At 35.6% G+C, this 21662-nt stretch overlaps 1 protein-coding gene across 4 annotated transcripts in view; it reads left to right on the top strand.

Annotated features, from left to right (window-relative positions):
• The window catches only part of LOC113518531 (E3 ubiquitin-protein ligase MYCBP2), a 162209-nt gene extending 144828 nt beyond the window's left edge, over positions 1 to 17381 (top strand). For all 4 annotated transcript variants that reach the window (XM_031911492.2, XM_052896688.1, XM_031911494.2 and 1 more), the window contains exons 53-74: positions 381 to 540; positions 1344 to 1582; positions 2660 to 2791; positions 3078 to 3298; positions 3683 to 3794; positions 4013 to 4243; positions 4661 to 4775; positions 4941 to 5128; positions 5409 to 5570; positions 6268 to 6441; positions 6865 to 6978; positions 7768 to 7856; positions 9035 to 9242; positions 9718 to 9890; positions 10522 to 10705; positions 11051 to 11326; positions 11713 to 11907; positions 12041 to 12148; positions 12367 to 12567; positions 12932 to 13090; positions 13576 to 13684; positions 14089 to 17381. In XM_031911492.2, the coding sequence (XP_031767352.2) occupies positions 381 to 540; positions 1344 to 1582; positions 2660 to 2791; positions 3078 to 3298; positions 3683 to 3794; positions 4013 to 4243; positions 4661 to 4775; positions 4941 to 5128; positions 5409 to 5570; positions 6268 to 6441; positions 6865 to 6978; positions 7768 to 7856; positions 9035 to 9242; positions 9718 to 9890; positions 10522 to 10705; positions 11051 to 11326; positions 11713 to 11907; positions 12041 to 12148; positions 12367 to 12567; positions 12932 to 13090; positions 13576 to 13684; positions 14089 to 14210 (3672 nt within the window). In that variant the 3' untranslated portion in view covers positions 14211 to 17381. The remainder of the gene's footprint in view (positions 1 to 380; positions 541 to 1343; positions 1583 to 2659; positions 2792 to 3077; positions 3299 to 3682; positions 3795 to 4012; positions 4244 to 4660; positions 4776 to 4940; positions 5129 to 5408; positions 5571 to 6267; positions 6442 to 6864; positions 6979 to 7767; positions 7857 to 9034; positions 9243 to 9717; positions 9891 to 10521; positions 10706 to 11050; positions 11327 to 11712; positions 11908 to 12040; positions 12149 to 12366; positions 12568 to 12931; positions 13091 to 13575; positions 13685 to 14088) is intronic.
• The last annotated feature ends 4281 nt before the right edge of the window (positions 17382 to 21662 follow it).

Below are 21662 nucleotides of genomic sequence, written 5' to 3' on the forward strand. Positions count from 1 at the left end.
GGTTTTGCCTAGTTGTCATGCTTGGAAGGTGGATTGGCAACTTCAGTTAGATTTTAAAGATGTTTTAAGAGGGACTCTGCTGCCCATCCTTCGCCCTCCCTTAATTGCCTTTCCCAACACCCACGGGAAAAGAAGGGATGGTCTATTCTATGCCGAGACTGCGCGGCAAAAATAATAATAAATAAATATATAGTGGAAATATTTTTGAAAAGATTTAATATTGATCTAAGAGAATTAATATTGCTCTGTTTTGTGTTGCTATTACGTTATGCTATTATGCAGGTAGGTAGGTATAATTTCTCAGGGTGCGAATTTTACATATTATGAATTTGTGTGAATACAAACATTAGTTGTATGGGATTATAAAAAAAAATCTCCAGGCGGCCCCATATGGTTCTACGGATGGTCCACCCGGATCGAATTGGCTGCGGGTGCACCGATCAGTGTCGATGGGTCAAGAGAAGGGACGAGACCTATCGAACGCGGGTAGACCTCCGCTCACGAGACGAACTCACCCAGACTCACAGGACACACTCTCAGGTACATATTTATTTATATTTTATTGCTCAATTGATCGTGATATATAAGGCAGGCTTAATGCCTTTAGTATTGGCAGATTTAAGGAGGGGAGGCTGGAGCCTTTATAAATGGTGCATATATATCCTTTTAGACATGTCGTTGTGAAACATAAAAGCTGTACTCGCATTTTGGGATTGGCACTAGCAGTTCTATGGTGGGCACGAACCTTCCTTTAAATACCCTCATGGCTCAGGCATTTTTACCAGTTTACTTTTGATAAGTGTAGAGATACTCAAGTAGTATATAATTTTTATCGATTTACCGATTCAACAGTTCAATTGATTATTAAAAAATTCGTTATATGCTTAGTATATCGAATGTGAAAGAACATAGATAATATCCCTGTCAGTTATACAACTAGTTCTATTATCCTACTAATATTATAAATGTGGTAGCTTGCAAAAATGTTTAAATGTTTCTTACACGATAATGTTAACGGCTGGACGCATATACTACATTAATATATATGATACTTTTTATAATAATTCACGCGGGCAACGTTACGGGAAACGGCTAGTTTATTTATTTATTTGGTACATCAACAGATAAATAAAACTTTTTCTAATATAATAAAACAATAGCATTATAAGTTTGCAATCCAATTATAGTCGCATACAACATTAATAAAGATGAAACAGCATATATTGATTTTTTATAAGGGTTTCAAAACAAAGCTAGCAAATTATGCATATAAACTATTAGATAATCAGTGTATGCAAGGTACATTTATAAAATGTAAAGCAACAAACGAATATCAATTTCAGGCGCCGGCTCATCTCTGCTAGCGCAACCAAGCGCGGCTCTACACCGCCTAGTGGGCTGTGGGGCGTGGTCCAAAGAGACCTGTTCCGTCTCCGCCTTCGAACCGTCGCGAGTGGACCCCGAAGCTCTCATGAGGAGCCCAGTTCTTACATTCGTGCTGGCGAGACGAGACTTACACGCGTACAGACAAAAAATGGACGCCGCGATTAGGATCAATACCGTCAGACAGTACGCCTTTGAGGTGAGTTAGATTGTATTTTCTTTTGAATTATTCTAAATATTATAACATGTTGTGACAGGTTACTATAACCATAGACAAAAAACAACAAAGAAAATAATATTACTGACACCTAACTTAATTTTGGATATTTAAATAAATTCTATAAAAATTTCAGTGATCTTAAGAACATATCAAGTGTTATTACTAGATGGGCTTTTTTTTTTTTAGATCTCGTTGGTTGCAGTAAAAACTGCATGTTTTCGTATGTCTAGTTAGATCGTTCTATCTTAAGTATAACATGGTAGGTAGAGAGAATATAGTGTCCAAGGCCTTTTTTTTTAATAGGTGATAATGGTATGGTAACCCCGCCTGCGCTATCGCTATACACTGACGGGGTACCAGTGATAGATGACTGATGAGGATGAAAGCAGGTCAGTTAGCCCATTATGACGAATTCAATATTAAACCAATCAAGATGGTTTCCAGGGGGAACCGCGAGGAGGTCGACCTGAGAAAGTTTATTGCTAGCAATGGGATTGGTAATCCTCATTGCTAACAATCCCTTGTTCCCCTGTCCAAGGCCTTTATCATCCATAATCCATCTTAGATACACACGGGTCTGGAGACTTGACTTCTACCTCAAACAGTACACCATAGTGTAATGATGGTGAAACAAGGAATGTTTCTTATATTTTTATCGTTTTCATAAAAACGACAGTGGCTATAGCCTAATTACCAAAATTAGATACTAACTATTCTCTTTTCATTTAAGAGTATCCTCTTGTCGGTGCAACTAATTCATGCATCTTCTTCCAGCCAGTTCTATCCCAGGCCATATCCTTGACCTCCCTATACGACATGACATCTAGTGTTTCTTTTATCTGTCCCATGTAATTATTCCTCGGTTATCCTCTTCCTCTTTTGCCCTCTATTTTTCTTTCTACTATGCTCTTAAAAAATCGTCATGTCGTATAAGGTGGCCCAGCATTTTGCCTCTTCTATTCGCTATTGTTTTAATTAATGTTCTTTTCTCGTTCATTCTTTTTACTATTCTTACTAAACTTTATTAATGAATTTGACTTTATAACATTTTGTCAGGCTCTGAATTGGTTGCTTCGTTCGGCGACGCAACCGACGTGCGTGCACGACGTCATGTGGTGGTTCTGCAGTGCACTTGATAAATACGCACGGATCGTGCCACCGCCGCTCTCGCTTGACGATAATAAGGAGGTAAGAATAAGAAATAATTAAAATTATATAAAATATTAGTAAATGTGACAGTTTACGTTTGAAGGTTTGTTCAATCATGGCGAAACGACTGAATAGCTCTTCTATTTTTGGTTCACAAATGGAGCATAATTTAAAGTAGTGTAAGAAATTTATAAATTTTGACATTATGAAATAATATTTGTGCTTCCACTCATTACTCAATAATGGTAAAGCATAGCAAGGTTAAAAAAAAGCATAATATAGTAAGAGATCTGTGGCCTAAGTATATTATATTTTTGTTTTTAAGAATATACCAGAAAGCACCCGAAACACGACTCCAACAGCATCTGCGTCAGCTATATGCCCGGGTGGGCGATCCGCTCGAGGGGCGAGAGCTGCTTTTCACGCATTCCTCGGATCAGTGAGCGCCCTAGCGCCGTCCTTGCCGCCTTCTAGTGCATCTGGCTTGCAGGCAGTTAGATGCTGGGCATTGCACTACTCGCCGCATGATCGTGCCTTCTTACACCGGTATGTAAATCAATAAGTTAATTTTTTAAACATATCTGCAGGCTAACTTTTGATATATTCACGATGCTATAAAATATGTTGTGTAGATGTCAAATATAAAGTAATGTATAAATATATATAATAATACATATAATAATCCCTTTAATGTGACTTTGATTTACTCTCAATTTAATAGTAATTAAATTACTTATAATATATAGTAATTGAATTAATTTAATTACACATTTTTAAATTAAATAATAAATATTTAATAATATTGAATAACTATATACAAATGAGATTTACATTTCCTACATGACATTCCAAAACAATAAAATTATTCTTAAGAATACGTAACATATGCATATTAGATGTGGTTGGAATTGTTAACGCTGCTCGGAGCAGATCTCAAGTGTTCAGCGTCATCAGCAAGATACTGTCGCACTCGGAAGATGGCATTTATGATGACGGAATGCTCGGTGCCCTGCATGAAAGTTACCATAGTTATCACAACAAGGTACTGTATATCCGGTTCGAAGGACCAAGATATTTACTATTTAGACTTTAAAAATTTAAAACATATTAATACCTACTGTATATATAGATATAATTTTATTTAAAATAAATAAAAAATAATATTGTAAAGGCCATGGGCTATATTTTATTCTAGTTCGCTTTTTAATAATAAATAATAAATACTTTAAATTTTAATACTAATTGTCATGAAATCACCAGGAGAATTACGTGTGGAGTTGTCCGGATGTGACCGGCTGGTGTGATATCACGGTTTCTTCACGACAAGGCATGGCGGGGGCGTTGACTGACGGCAGCACGGAGACCTTCTGGGAGTCAGGCGATGAGGATCGGAATAAAGCGAAGTGGATTCAAGTTTCATATCCTGGTGGCACGCCGGAGGACCGACCGCATATTGTCGCTGTACACATTGATAATACTAGAGATACCGTGGTAAGTCTCTACATAGTAAATCAACTACGCGTAGATCAAATATGAAACGGAGTTTGTTGTGGTTTTCGTCAATAGATAGAGTCTAGAAGTGATTTAAAAGGAAGATTTATACGTATTGTTTAATATTGTTTTAATTTGTTGAAATATGATGACAATTGTTCAAAAAGTCGGAAAAAATCAAGAGCTTTCAACAGTCATCGATGTCTTTCTATATTATACAGATAAAATTATGTAAATTATGTGGAGCTTGGACAGCTATTTAGACGAATACAATTGTAATATAATTATGCACTCCCACACTGATTTCACATTGTTACTACTACTTACTGATAGTCCGCATTATTAACAACCCCTTCCCCCTACTTATGTATGTTTATGTCACGTTTATTTGTATTCATACATTATTTTATATTTTAGAACAAGACATTACTGATATCGTTCCTGTATGCGGGCGGTTCCAGCGAGATGTTCCACATGCAAGATATTGAAGTCGACTCCAAGACGGCGACTTGGCTTTGCTATACCTTGCCTAGTGAGTTTCATATTGGCCATCATTCTTATCACAAATTAATATCAAAATCTCAAAGGATTCCTCCTTCGTAATAATTTTCTTTGAATATAACTCGACGGGTTGTTCAAAGAAAATCCTATTGTGATTTTTGTGAGGCAAGGTTTTTAACACTTCCTGGTCATACAGGGGTGACAAGTCCATCTCTACGAGTGCGCTGCGAACTCCGTGGTCCAGAGCCAGCAGTACGGGTTCGCCAAGTACGGATACTGAGTGCGCCTGCGCCGGTCGCTGCGCAAGCTGCCAGCCCAGCACAGGTCTTGCATGGACTATCCGAGGCTGATACTTTGAGAGTGTTTAGGTTGCTTACGTCACAGGTAAGATTTTTTTTAATGGTATTGAGTACTGTTGTGTTGGTACGACTGTTCCGTCGAACAGTCCAGTCGAGTAAAACAGAAAAATTAATATAATATTACAACAAATCGCCATTTGTGCTTATTATTTTTTTATGTATTTCATACTATACTGTTTTTGGAGTTGACGATTAATTACGTAATAAATAAAAGTCTCGAAAAGTGTAGGCACAGTTGGCAAGACTGCTCAAAATGTGGCATAAAAGTATTTGAAGCACAAATATCTCAAATGTAAACGTTACAGGTGTTCGGCAAACTTCTGGAATGGGACCGAAGTGGCAGCGAGTCTGGTAACGAGGGAGCGACCGGGGGTGAGGAAGCTGCGCCCACTGATGACAGTGACCTTCGAGAACACGTTGTCGGGATATTGTTCGCTGGACATAAACTCACCTCACTGCAGCGACAGGTTTGTGAAGAAAGAACATAAATACATATGTTTCTTTTCGTTTCTTCTATTAACCACATAAGTATCTCGAATAAGACCCTCTCGCACATCAAATGCGTTCCGATTTGCGCTATCCCGAGTACCTCTCGCCACTTATAAATATTATGTTTATATTATAATCTAGAGCGATACCTTCTCGTAAGTTTGTATTTCATAAAGCTTAGTGTATAATTATTGTATGGTGTCGCCAGTTGACCTTATTTTACAGAAAAACCCTCGCATTAAGTGGTTAAAGTAAGTAGAAATAATAAAACAAATATCCCTATTCAAAATGAATTTCCTACTTCTTATACCTTTATCAGTCTATTCATAAAAGTTTGCTGATTATAAGTATTTTCATTATGTTTTTTAGTACATTACGCTGTTATATATAATATAAGTAATTGACGATTTGGAAGTATTAGTGATTAAGTTTATTTAAATAAAGATTATTTCTATTTTATTACAATAGCATAAGACTACATTTTCAGATGGTACTAGTTCCACTCCTCTGAATTCTAGCAAATATCGCAAAATATTTTCTTTTTTTTTGCAAATATTTGACAAACTCAAACACTATACGGACGAACTATAAGGGCGGAAGGGAAGCCCATTCTATTTTATCCTACGATAATAAGTTGTAGTGATAATCAACTGGTTCTCCCCCGTTTATCACCAGGTGATGTCACATATAGTCTGCGCGATTGGTTGCGAAGCATCCCGCGTGCGCGACGACTGGGAAACGGCGTTGTTGTGTGCTGAGGCGGCGGAGAGAGCCACCGACGACTCGATACATAGGCCTGTCCCCCATGCGCACACGCAGGACAACTATTGCTTTGAAATGTTGTCTCTGGTAAGTACATCTTTTTAAATTTAGAGTGCAGCAATTTTACTGGCAAAGTTGTAGGTCTTATTTTTTACTATTGAAAGGTTTCCCGATTGATCATGACCTCATCTAATGATGTCGTTTTCAAGGATGGATTTCAAATGCCCACGAAATGCCTGTGCACATTTGCTTTAAATAAGTATAAGTTATGTTTGGTCTAGATTATATATGGTTAGAAAAATATACTCAGGAAGAGAGTTCCATGCCTTAGCCGTATGCATAATTATAGAAAACGCAAAACGCGTACCGATAAATGGGTATGTTTATGACATAAGGGTGGAATTCCTTTTCCAGTTTGGTTGTTTGATGCCGTAAGAATAATAAAAGAATCAAATAATATAGTTTCTGAATTTTCAAGATTTGTGTTAAGATCTCTACCTGTTGATATAGTTGCTGGCTCTGAGTGGCAGCGCGGTAGGTCGAGCGCACCTCGCTCAGCAGACCGAGCTATTGGCCGACCTACTGGCACTGTTACATACAGGCAGCGAACGGGTCCAGAGACAGGTATGTGGACGACTATAAATACTTGGTCGAAGAAGACTTATCCTTTTATTTATAAACATATTAAATATAAACATAGTTTATTTGTTGAAGCGTTCTTTTGTGTTAAATTCTCAATTTGAAAAAAAAAGCGACAAAAAATAATAATTAGGGTCATAAAGGCAATTGCCGGTAAAATGGACTGTCCCGTCCTAAAATATTAGGTGGGACAGGTTATCAATGCAAGAGCGTCATGACCGCTGATTAAGTAAATTTATAACTAACAAAATGGGCTAAATAAATAAATATTACTATTATTATAAATAAAAGCCCTATTCAGGACTTACTGGACGCCACAAAAAAGTGGCCTAGTTCTAGGCTATAAGCATTTAGTTTATATTGCCTTGCCATTGACTCGTAAAGAAAAAAAAAAGAAAACAGTTAAAATAAGTTTGTAAATGGTTTTAGTTTTATGAATTAAGGGCTCGAATCTTGTTCCGTATAACATCGCATATTTAATTTTGAATTAGTTTTCTAATCTCTACACACACACAATTCGTTATTTTACACTTAGTTTCTTCGTCCTGTTTACTCCGTACCTCTAATGCATTATTTAACAATATCACGCTTTACCTATGTATTTTCATTATTAAAGAGTATTCTTTCTTTATTTAAATCAAAAAATTAGAACAATATAAAAAGACAACAATTAATTCAATACCTGAAATAGGTTTATTAGACGTTCGGTATTTTTCTAAATTAGGAGCCAATGTATAAGAGTCAATTGTGTACACATGTTTTGTGTGTGTTCAGGTGATATCGCTACTACGTCGTATAATAACTGAAATACCGCCACAGAAGATGTTCGCCGCAGTAAATTACAAGAATGAGTTGAATACAAGGCAAGTGCAGGTTTTGATTACTTTGTTTTTTTTTTCCTCTCATAATATGTATAAATATGTTTGTGATATTTGGAGACATTGTAAAGAAATAGCTTTATGTATAATACTGATTTCATACAAGAAAATCTCTATTGGTTATACTCGTACTGCATAAAAAATTAGTTTCGGGTTGAAAGGTGGGATGTGATTATAGAGTACAGAGGCCTAACATTTAAAATATATTAGGTCTGTAGAGATGAATGAATGATGCTCTCTTGGGTATGGGCGATAGTCCCAATTACGCAAACGAAATACTTTACTGGTGAAAATACTAATGACCTTTTTAACAAATATATTTCTAGCTACTACCCCGCGTCTAATGGTATCTGTTATTTATTTATTTAGAATTATTTTATCAAATGGAGACAAATTTAATGGACACACACAATGTATTTTATTCATATTTCTTTTTTATTATTATTTATATTAAGGAATTTCGCGACTGGCTCTTGATCACCACAGAATATCAGTGTTTTGCTCTTTTGAGGGACAAAGCAATAAACTGAGTTGTGACCGTTTTTTGTTACTATGGCACCCGCATGAAAGGAGAAAATTGTTGTTTTATATATATTGCTTTTTTTAATTTTCATTCTTTTATCTCTTTTACTGTGTATGTTTGTATTATGTGTATGTTTGTATTGTTATTTGTGTGCTATAAGTAATGCAAATTAATTATCTATCTATCTAACTTAGTGTTAGTTTTATTATGGTACCGTCATTCGCAGTGGTTAATTTATAATTATACAATATAGTACAATAATAATAATTGTTAAGAAATATAGCATTATATTAAATATCTATGTACTTTTCGTTACTGTAAAAAGTCATTTATTTAATAAAAATTACATCGCCAACCGCTTGGTCTTCAAGCTTACCTTGTGTTATTGAAATTACCTTGAAACAAGAAATGAATGTCTGGGGGAACTCAAGACGGTACACTCAGACTTAAATCAGTTTAGAAAGGTTTGTTTTCTAAATTTGTTCGACCGAGAATCGAACCATAGACATTATTACACAAAATAACGTGTTGGTCGCTCCACCATAAGGGTCGTTAAAGGTCGTTTATATTGCAACAATTGTTATTTACACGGCATATCATATTAACCAACATTTTATATGAATTCCTTTTGCGCCCTCAGGGTGACTCTATTGGATCACCTGGTTGCGTATCTGGGCAAGGCAATCACGGTCCAGGTGAAAATCAAGGGTTCGGGTCCGGTGCAACCGAAGCCAGTCATGATGGGCGGCAGCGTGTCCGCCACCCCGCCCGCCACTTGGTTCATGAAGGGCGAGACTACTAAGAAGCATGCACATCTTGTCGCAAAACTGCTATCGGATATGGCTGAGGTAAATCTAACTATATAAATAATGAATCGTTAAATGTACTAAACTCGAGAATGGTTGGACTAATTGGGCTAATTTTTGTTTTCTAATATATGTCTAAAGGAATAATAAGTCTATAGTAATTTGTTATGGCGAGAAAAATTTGAAGAATTGTCTAGATAATAAATATAAAAATTTTCTCTTTTTGTAAAAACTTTTCTTATGAATACAAATGTGCTGAGATCGAACTTGTGAACATCAGTAGAAGAGGCGGTTTGTTAAACTACTTCACTACGAAGATCATCAGGATGTCTATTTAGAGCAGATGTTCTTAAACGTATAGTTTAAATATCCTATATATGCCTTTCAGTTAAGTTGTATATTATTTAAAATGACAGTGTTTATGATAAATTTACTATTTGAATAAATGAAGTTGTTATACGAATAAAAATTATTCTTATTCCAGAATAAATAAAATAATATTTAACTCTATCCATAGGACAAGATATCCCTCGTATGGGGTCCAGAGACACGGTCGGCGTTAGCCAACTACGTATTACAAGTGGCACAGCTAGGCGAGGAGGAGCGCGGTCACGGACGTTGTGTGCATTCGCCGCCCATGTGGATGGCGCTAGCGGCGCTCTGTGTTTGCGAACAGTCCCACGTTGAAATGTGAGTCGATTCATCAACATCATCATTGTTCTCATCACCATCTACAACATTATTGTCAACACTATACCACCAGCACCACCTTTACCGTCACCTTAATGATCATACAAAACTTCAAATTTCAAATTATGCGTGATTACAGTAATACGTGCTCTTGTCGCTAATGTAGATGGCGCTAGTGGCGCTCTGTGTTTGCGAACAGTTACATATTGAAATATGAGTCGATTCATCATTATACATTTTATGCTTTAAATACAGTATGTCGTTGATACAGAAAACTGACCAGCAGTATTTTAGTAGGTTTGGTAAGTTTTCAAATTGTAGCGGATTTTATATTGTTGTGATTGACCAGCACCATTCAGTACACTTTCGGTCGCCAATCATGCTATTATTTGTTATACTGCGCCGAAGATTGGTCCTTACATCGACGTAACGTCAGATAATGCTCGAGCCCGGTGTTTGTTTGGTCGTAGAATATTTAAATGTTCCCGTTAGTATTCATGTGACTGCAGATACTGGTTTAAATTACAAATGTGGCTGGGAATCGTTGTTTAGGACAGTCGATGGGAGAGAACTCTGACCAACAGTGGATAAATGATTTTTGAAACATTTAATGGAATTAAATTTTATTTAGAATAAATGGTGTGGGTGACGGTCGTGAGTGTCGCCGCGACGCGGTGGAAGCTCGACCGTTCTGTTCGAACCACGACGACGGTGCGACCCTGGCTGTCATCGAGTGTCGCACGTGTGGGCCGTTATGTGGCGAATGTGATCGGTTCCTGCATCTAAACCGTTCTGCGCGTACGCATCAGAGACAGGTAATATTAAAGCAATTTTTTTTATTTCATGTTATCATATTTTATTAATTACGTTATATATTATGAGTATAAGGAATTGTAATATTTAATAAATTTATATTAATAGATAAAAAGCATAACTATATGTCTAAAGTGAATAAATACTTTACTCCATATGTTTTGTAGTATGTGTTTAGTCAATTATTACTTTATATCAATTATCATCGTTCTTATATTTTTGGTCCTTCGAGGCGGATATTATTATTTATTGCAGTCCTGTCTTGAACTTATATATTAGTAAACGATGTGTGTTGTATAAAAATGAATATATAAACATTAATAGTTTGATTTTAATTTTCTGAACAGCTTTGCAAAGAAGAGGAAAGCGCTATTAGAATAGACATTCACGAAGGTTGTGGTCGAGCGAAACTGTTCTGGTTACTTCTGCTAGTGGACAGACGGACCCTGAAAGCTTTAGCGGAGTTTAGGGAAATGGAGACGATGTTCGACCCCTCGACGGCAGATGGTACAGACGGTGCGGTAGGAGCTGTCGGGTACTCTGGTACATGTCGGTTCTGCGGTACAAGGAGCACTACTGGTTTATTAGCTATTGGGAATGTGTGCGCCGACCAACAATGCCAGGTAATTGTCACCCCTTCCATCAAAACACATATCGTAAAATATATGTTTACAACATGTATTCTTTAGTAGTGTTAATATTTCAAGCTTATTGTTGATGATGGATTTATTTTGAAAAACTTGAGATAATGTTTAAAAAATCTAAGAGAAATAAATATTTTTCGTCGAGAAAAGTTCAAAATTGGCGAACTAGTAACTATGTCGGGAATGATTAAAACTTTTTTACAATCATAATTTAATGTAATAAAATAATAGGGGATTAAGAGATTGATTTAATATTTGGTTAAAAATTTTCGTGAAGTTGTTGCAATTTCACGAACTTATTTTATTGTAATTTCCATTTTATATTTATCTTTATTTATATAATTTTAAATTATGCATTATATCAGGAGCACGGTCGTCAAGCGTGCAACCGCGTGCTAAGTTGCGGTCACATGTGCGGCGGTGTTCGCTGCGAACGGACGTGCCTGCCTTGCTTGTTCGGGTGCTCGGGTCGCGGTGATTCTGCACCGTTACGACAAGATGCCGATGACATGTGCATGATATGCTTTACGGACCCACTGCAAGCCGCGCCCGCTATACAGGTGAATAGAAGCTTGGTTGGAGGGGGGGGGGATTGTTAGTGACGGAGATTATTAACAAAAATTGCTTAGTTGGATTGAAATTCAGTTATAAATACTAGTTAAAGAAATATAAAATTTCCCATTTATTTTTCAGTTGAAATGTGGTCACGTGTTTCACCTGCATTGTTGTAAAAAAGTGCTCGCCAATAAGTGGATAGGACCAAGAATTACGTTCTCTTTCTCACAGTGTCCCATATGCAAGGTAAGAATACGGATAATATACGTAGTTGATGGATCACAGCTATATTAAAAGAGGATTTAAGTAGGCGTTTGGGTAAGCGTAAAAGCGTAAAACAGAATCCGCATTGCGGCGTACTTGTTTACAGATTGTCGTTTTTCTTTGTAAAACAAACTTCGTGTGGTTTGTTTTATAAAGAAAAACGACAGCTTATATTGAGTTTAATTTACTTCCTTTCACAGGAGGATATGGAGCATTGGACGTTAGAGGAACTATTGGCCCCGATACAGCAGTTACGGGAGGAGGTGAAGCGTAAAGCTCTCATGAGGCTCGAGTATGAGGGCGTGTCGGCACCGGGCGGAGCCCGTGGCCGGATGCCGCAGGATCCTGCCGCTTATGCCATGGAGAGATACGCTTACTACGTCTGCCATAAATGTGAAAAGGTCATTATATTATGCATCCTATAAGCTTTTTTTATGTAAGGTAAAATATTTTCGTTTCCATAGACATAACACCATAGATTTCAAGAATGCTTAATGGGTACTGGTGTATTTTGGGCATACATATATACATATCTGTCACGCCTGTCTCCCATTAGGGTAGGCAGAAACAATGCAACACCAAATTCTTCGATTCAAACAAACTTCTTTTGCTTCTTCCACATTCTTCAATCTTTTCATACATGATCGACGGTTGTGGTTACCTTTAATTTGGCTCTTCTTCAGCACGTCACCTATATGGTCGATATATGTCCGTCTAGGGACGTCAGTCAGTTGTTTCATAAAATATATAAGGCACTACCAACAGGCGTACTTCGGTGGGCTGGCGAGGTGTGAAGCCGAGACGAGCGGGTGGTGGGAGCCCGCTGAACTGGTTTGCGGCGCTTGCAGCGACATCGCCGGCGCCAGGACCTGTCCCAAACACGGCGCTGACTTCCTCGAGTACAAGTGTCGATATTGCTGCTCGGTATGTTCGATGTATAAATGTAGTAGTAAACATGTGTCTGAGGAGGGAAGGGTCTGAGGGCCTACCATGAAGTGTTTTCCGAAATTTCGGAGCCAAACGAAACGCAAATTTGATGTTAAAATTACATAATATATGTCGATTGGAAATATTAAAAATGTTATAATATTGTTCCTTTGGACTTTTATGATAGGATGTATGAGGAACAAAATGTTAAACTCCATTTATTGGTCCGATTTTGGTGTAAACAAAGACACGAAATTGAGTCCGAAATTTCGGAATTTCATTTCATGGTAGACCTGCTGGATGGGAATCCTAGCCCTCTTTGTTAATAATGTACCCCATCAAGTCGTAATCTATTAGTTCGATTATTAAATAACTGCACTGTGAGATTAATTTAATACCGTACTTGATGTGATAGAAATTGCAGAGTTTTTGGTGTAACCAAATTTATCCTCATGTAATATGTAGGTATGTGTATAATGTAGGTGGCGGTGTTCTTCTGTTTCGGCACATCACACTTCTGCAACGCGTGCCATGATGACTTCCAGCGGGTCACCAATATACCCAAACATCTCTTGCCTCAGTGTCCTGCAGGTATTTACTTTTTTTATACTCTATTTGAGAAGACCAGTACTAGATTTGACAACTATTGTGGCCTAGCTGTTATTGGTACTGCCTTACTTTTTGATAATCGCGGGTTTTAATCCCCTTTAATTTAACTATTCACAAGTGTGTCTGTTTATATATGTTTGGGTGTTTCGTATGTATAGTATAGTCGTCTAATTGATAGTACAAGTTCTGTTCAGTTCGGGATAGATGGCGCTCTTTTAATATGTTCAGTGGCATTTATTATCTTATTGACATAATAAAATTTTACAAATTCGTTGCGGTTTTCACAGTTTTGTTTCAGAAGGTCTAGATTAATTTAGTTAGTTATTGTTTAAAGTTTTGAACATTAGGCCAATGAATTGTAATATGTAAATGTTGTTGTGTAATAGGACCAAAGGGAGAACAGCTCCCTGGCTCCTCCGAGGAGTGTCCACTGCACGTGCAGCATCCGCCCACTGGTGAGGAGTTCGCGCTCGGCTGCGGCGTTTGTCGGCACGCGCAGGCCTTCTAAACGATAATTATGTTGGCCTTACTACGCGTTTACATCCCCTTATTCCCCTTCTCCCCACCCCACTTCCGGTACGTCCATGTTACGGCTGTTCCCAATAATATGTCTCCAATAATAGAGAACAACTTCATTATTATTTCATTTAAGAGTCGGCACTGCCCTATATTGACGAAACTAAAACATGAATTTGTGCAACCTTTTTAGAAGTATCAACATAATAAAATAAATTAATAAATTTATTCATGTTTTGGCAGAATTACTTTTTGGTCAGTGTTAAATGATAAATGGCTGTTAGTCTGAAAATATAATAATAAAAAATTTCACCTATAGATATGTCACATGTAAACAATGGTATACAAAATTATGATTGTTCTAGTAAGTACCAACAACACTAATTATTAGGAACGGCCACTAAAATAACATATTGTTATTATATAAAATCCTAACAATGCGTCCAGATAAGAGCATTTCATCATATCGTAACCGTGACGCGTTATAAAATTTTTATTTTTGATTGCTTATCTTATGGTACACCAATGTGTTACTATTTGTGCTGCATTAGGTAAAGTAACGTAAAAAATGTTATATTTTTTACAAACATTACAAATATGTTATATTTTACGACCTATAAATCTAGATGCATTATTAGCATTACAAACAACTCTTCATATCTAAATATTCATGTATAGAGCAGGGTGTAATGATACGGAAAAATTATAGTATCTTGTCGCACTAATTTAAACTAATAAAAACAACATGACAAAGTACTAAAATGTTTATATGACATACTACACAATCTCACTTCGTTTTGTTTCGAAGACTAGTCCGTCCCCTATTTCAACTTTCAATTCATTATTATAAGACAAAACCTTATTACATAAATTCTATAATAAAGTTCATGTCTTGTGGCTTCTACATTTAGAAAGTTTGATGAATGTGTCTCGGAATTTATTCCCGCATTAGAAGTTTTAGTACTTTTTTTTTCTTAATTTCTATTTGACCGTCAGTTTCGCGAATTCGTCTTTTTTATTTGCTAAATTATAGATTTTCGTACTAGTAATCCTGTGACGTTATGTCCTCCACATCTATTTATTGCCTTCTATTTTGCCCATCATTAGAAGTAGAAGCAGCTGATATATGTCATGTCGGAACACGTGCTCGAGATATTGGACCTAACGCTTTTTGACTTGTATTTTTAAATAATTAGAAAGAGTAATATGAAAGAGAGAAAACATGATAAAGAAACAAATTAGAGCAAGATAGACAACGGCGCCTCATTCAAGTATACGCTAATAGCCTGTAATGAATAGACAGAATTTATCAACAATTACGTTTATATAATTTTCGCATTTAGCAGAGTAATTTGGTTAAAAAAAAGTAATTAGGTAGGGTTACGTGTATAATATGTTATATTATGAAATTAGAAAGAAAAAAGGTTTTAAAATAATTACGTGAATATTTATTTTTTATGCTCTATTATTATTATTTTTAGTGCCGTTTTTGTAACATTGCAATATCAGTTTGTAAGTTCGCTTACAAAATTTTAACTGCCTGCTCTCAAACTATTGTATATAAAAATTTACATCGTGTAAATTGTGAATATGTACGTAAATAATTATATCTTCTATAATACTGATGAATGACATTCATAAATACCTTAGTGTTGCCCTAATCCAGTCGTTTCTCGCAGTCGTCATAAGTAACAGGGAATTGTTATTTAAAAGTATAGTAAAGATAAGTTCTCTACTTTACTGATACGCTTGTTAACTTCACTTTTCTTCGTGTAACGTAAAATTAACAATATCATTCAAAAGTTATACCTATGAGTGTATTCACTTGTTGTTTGTTGAGAACGTTTTTCTGTGACAGTATATGTGCGCACGCGTCGCTAGGGGTGAACATGTGTACAAAAAGGGTCTATTATGCGGGGCGTATAAATTTATTATAAGAACCAAAGATCGCCTTTAGTTAATAATGTATTTAGTTACGTAAGTTTTATGTGCAACAACGTATAAGGGACGGTGATGAGTTATATTTTTATTAGGGGTTCTATTGTTGAAATTAATTTCCAGTCAATACTTGATTATTTCTTAGTTACCGATCACAGATGTAAAAGGACTATGTTGTTTAGATCTCAAGTGATGTATTCAGAACATAGATATAGGCAGACATAGATAGACACCGCAATTACCACAATTTGCATCAAGAACTAAGAGAGCCACTAGTAAACTATGTGCTCTTGATATTACAATAGCTAATTGTTGGATAGCATATCGCCTGCTGCAATAAATTTACTTATATATTTAAACTTTAATACATAGTTCAATTATAATTTATACATTAATATATACAATTGTAATAGTTTAATATATACATTTGGCAGATTTAACACTGGACGGTGGTTCAGTGTTACTGTTCAGTGGTATCAAACAGTGTACCGTTCTCTACCATTCTAAATCATTTCGAAAATGTAATGCTGTTTTTGTCATTTTTTTTTAAACTTCTTTCTACTATATTAAATTTAGTCAGTGTCAATTAGGCTCTCGTGCACCTATTTTGAGATCTAAAATTGACATGCAAAGTACGTGTAAATGCGGCATCTATTTAAATCTATATCTATGGCATGGAACGTATCAACCCGTCTGCAAATACACGACAAAATTCATACATTTATAATGTACGTATTGTACGTCCATTGGCTCTTAATACGCGACAAAACAGCGTTATAGTAGGTAGGGTAGGGTTGTTCAAACATTAATAATAAATCACGTTAATTATTTTTTATTATAGTGTGGTTTCGATGTACTGGTTTGTTTAGTCTTTGTTTTTCTCGTCTGTGATTATTTTTTAATTTTACTAAAATTCAGTCCATTAAAGCCCAAAATACTTGTTAGTGACGTATACAATAGAGCTTTGACTGTAATCTGCGAATATGGATTGGGAAATCTATTGGGGCACAGCCTTTCAATTTTTGTGGATTTTTATATTAAGTAAAAACATGATTTTGTGAATTTGTTAAAAATCATTAATAATTTTTTTTTAATATGTTTATTTATAGCGTAGTTTCGTTATATATTCAGTACTTCAGTAGTTATATTACAATTTAAAGAGATTAAAAATTTTCATTCATTTTAAGTGAAAACTTTTTAGGCACGATGGGTACTCTTTAGGATGGGGACAAATATATATGTATATTCATTCTTTTTCATATAAAACAACGGAATAAATGAGAGTTTTGTTATTACATTACTGTACGTTGAAAAAAAAGTAATTGCTAATAAAATATATTTTTTAACAACCTCAAAATAATGTTTACGTGTCTGTTAAGCTAAGGAGTTTTCACTTCGGACGACTATGACCGTTTTTTAATTGTCCTGATAATAACATGGCCACTGTACAGTGGTCTGTAGTATAGGTTTTGAATTAATTTTTAATAAATGTCATAAGTATGTATCCTACTAATATAATAAATGTGAAAGTTCATATAGATGTTTGGGTGTTTGAATGTTTGAATGTCTAGATATTTCTATGTTTGGATGTTTTAATATTTGTACGTTTGTTAATCAATGATGCTTAAACGGCTGAAGGAAGTTGACTCAAATTTTGTACGCGGATGGGTTACACTATAGGATACTTTATTGTACTGATTCTTGACGTATTGATAGTAAATGAAAACACAAAAATTGATAGGCGATCGTGAGGTTCGAATCGCAAGGTGTAAGGACGATAAATGCATCTGTAAAAAAATAAAAAAAAAATCACTTGCCAATTTAGGAATTTTTCATCAAACTATGCTTGAGAAAAATTGCAAATCTCGATTCCTGCGCCATCTAGTATGATGTGTCAAATTATGTTTCCTTTCCAACCAGCTTAAAAATATCGTTGTCAACAGTAAACTACTTGTAAAACATTGTTGTAGTGAAGTAAAAAAAAAAAAACTAAATTACTAGATAGGTGATATGAAAATATCTTTTTGATGATATAATTTTACATAGTTTATTGTGAAATTAACTACAATGGGAATGATACGCAATATGCAGTAACTTGATAGTGGCGGTTATTAGGGGTAGCTAATGATCACGGCCTACAAATTGTCATGCAAACCACTGATCTATTACACTGTTATCACATTTTATCATTGACTGCATCATGCATCAAACTTGCCCACTATCAAGAAACTGATTTTGTGACTTGGTGATTCAAACAGAAAAGACATAGTCGAATAAATATTGCAAATGGATTCAATATTAATACTTGTACAATTTCATGGTGGGATTACGATACCATTCCTTTTCACCTAACTGTCGAATGTCGGTTGAATATATATATATATATATATATATATATATATATATATATATATATATATATATATATATATATATATATATATTGAATATATATATATATTGAATATATACAGGATGAATTCTTAGTATTTTTTCTTTTCTAACATTGAAACTAGACCGCCCCCCCCCCCCCCCCCCCCCCCCCCCCCAAGAGGGTATTATATAAACACGACGTGTCTAGTTATCAACAATTAATATGGAAGGTTCAAGATATTTAATTACTTTTCAATTGCAAATTCTTTGGAAAAATGTCCAAACTGGACATTTTTAAATAAAACATTAGTAAAATATTTACTTAAAAGGATATTAATAATTTCCATTTCAACTTGTATGTACTTACAGATCTTTGCTGCAAAGTGCAGTTTATACAACTTAAGGAATTTTATTATATAGGGTGTCGTTAGATTAAATTATAAACAAAACGCTTTAAAATACAAATAGTCAGCATAACTGTCAATAATGACAGTCCATTTTTTATTTTTTTACATTTTTTATGCAACTTAGAATGGTAAACAAGCTGATGGTCTATCCGATGGTAAGTTGTCACCGGATTTCAGAGAATGCACTGTAAAGTTCACGGTATTAAAAATCGCCTAGTCAAAGCAAATTTTCATAGTTCTATCAGTCTTTATTATAATCTTTCCTTAGCAACAAATATATACCATGGACATAACATGTTTATGCTCACTTGAATTCTTTTTAAAAATATTGCCAAAAAAATAAGCTGGTGCTATAATAGTTTAAACTTCATCGATATGATGCTAATATCTCTTACTAGTCACGACTGTATATTGTCCACGATTCATTCGACTATGTCTCTTCTGCAGGCAATATGTTATTATCACGTGCACCTTAGGATCTCAAAATTATATATCAAGTTCTAGATAACAAGTTAATTGATAAGGATTTTTTTAGAATAAAGTCGTCGAAAAATATACTGTCTTTTATTAGTATGATCTTTTAGTTTGATCTCAATCAGCAATTTCTATTCACAATTTAAGTAATATAGAAGATCCCCCCCATTGGGGGCCTCTCTATTGGCCTATGTTTTTTTTATACTACTTAGATTGGCAAACAAGCTGACGGCCCATCTGATGGAAAGTGGTAACCGTCGCCTATAGACATGAGCAGTACCATGGACATAACAGAGTATACTGTTTCGCCCATGATACCTCCCATGCGTTGCCATTCCTGAGGATTCAGGTGTTATTCCTCTGTACCCAGTAAATTCACGCCATATCCCACCCTTCAAACCGAAACACAGCCATGCAAACACAACTGCTTCACGGTAGAAACACGAATGGAACAGAGGTGCCCAAGCAATCGACTTGTACAAAGTCTCCCTCTGGTAGAATGTGCAACAGTGGACAATTAACGGTTGATAGGGTATGGTACGTCGCCGTGTTGGTCCTGGCATAGAAAAGGCCACTCCTTCCTTTCCCGTGGGTGTTGTAAGAGGCTAAGGGAGGGCGAGGGATAGGCAGCAGCGTCCGTCTTAAAACATCTCTAAAGCCTAACTGCGGTTGTCAATCCGCCTGCCAAACATGGCAGCTACTGGCAAAACCCCACAAGGGAGAGACTTATGTTCAGCAGTGGACAGTTAAAGGCTGATATGATGATAATAATATGGTATCATATAGAAGTTATAATTTCTTTCCACAAGATACGTGATATTAATGTCTCTAATTTGGCAAATACACTGTATTGTCATGTTGTTTATACAACTTGGCAAAACATTAAGTGCCCACTTGATAGAAAATGGTAAACATCGGGAAGACACGCGTTGTCGTTTTCAAGGGCTAAGAATAAAATTATTGGGTACGGAGGCATGCCATTACCGTATAAAATCCATGTCGTATCCCATCCACCCTTTAAAACAAGCGAGCACAGCTGCTTGGCGGTGATGAAATAATCTGCATGGATGCGTCTTTTCGGTTGAGGTGGATTGAACAATTATAGGGTTGTAACTTTGCATATGTTTGTTGCTTCACGACAGGAACAAAACTGCACAATCGATTCCAAGAAGACTATCACCCAATAATGGTAAGTTTTAATATTAGAGCCAAACTAAAGAAGTTCGAGGTAAGGAAAATAATATAATGCTTAAATTAGAGCGACAGTTGAGTAGTCTAAAGATGTCGCCGCACTTTTCGTTCCGTTTTTAGAATTCCATATCAAAATATTACAAAGGAGCTCTTATGGTGCGATACTGTCTGTTCGTCTGTCACAATTATTTATTTCACCAATTACAAATGCTTACAATTTAAAATTTGAAATAGTTTTAATAGACGCATATTGCGACTGTGTGATAATCCAGGGAATTGTACTAATATGTTAATTACAATTACATTATGTGATATGAGGGGTTTTAGTAAGAGCAAGAGAGACGACAATAAATATTTTTAGCAATTCTGTCTGTATACATTTATTCCGGTATTATGCAAAAACTACTGCAGCAAATTGGAAATGGTTTAGACAGTTGTATTTTTAAAGTGTTAACTTAAAATCTGATGTATGTTTTATCTTGATCTATCAAGAAGTAAAAAAAATATTGTTTTCAGAAATAGTCCTGAAATGAACGCGTACAAAATGGTGGGCAGAAGCTATTATTTAAATAATTACATATATAAATAATATAAGGTTCTCGTCTATTCATTTTTCGTTCCATACAGCATAAAAATACGTCTACTGAAAATCAATAATCATCGTTCATTCGAGTCTTATATCTTTTTGTTATCGTTGAGTAAAATGCTTTAAATATTTTTTTTTATGCAACTTAGAATGGCAAACAAGCTGACGGCCTACCTGATGGAAAGTGGTAACCGTCGCCTATAGACATGAGCAGTCCTATGGACATAACAGAGTATACTGTTTCGCCCATGATACCCTCCATGCGTTGCCATTCCTGAGGATTCAAGTGTTATTCCTGTGTACCCAGTAAATTCACGCCATATTCCACCCTTCAAACCGAAACACAGCCGTGCAAACGCAACTGCTTCACGGTAGAAACACGAATGGGACAGAGGTGCCCAAGCAATCGACTTTTGTACAAAGTCTCCCTCCCCTACACAATTGTAGTGATTGGTTACTATCTAATATACTCAAC

This window comes from Galleria mellonella, unplaced genomic scaffold, assembly GCF_026898425.1.
Source record: "Galleria mellonella isolate WM207_F2 unplaced genomic scaffold, CSIRO_AGI_GalMel_v1 utg33, whole genome shotgun sequence".
NCBI lineage: Eukaryota > Metazoa > Arthropoda > Insecta > Lepidoptera > Pyralidae > Galleria > Galleria mellonella.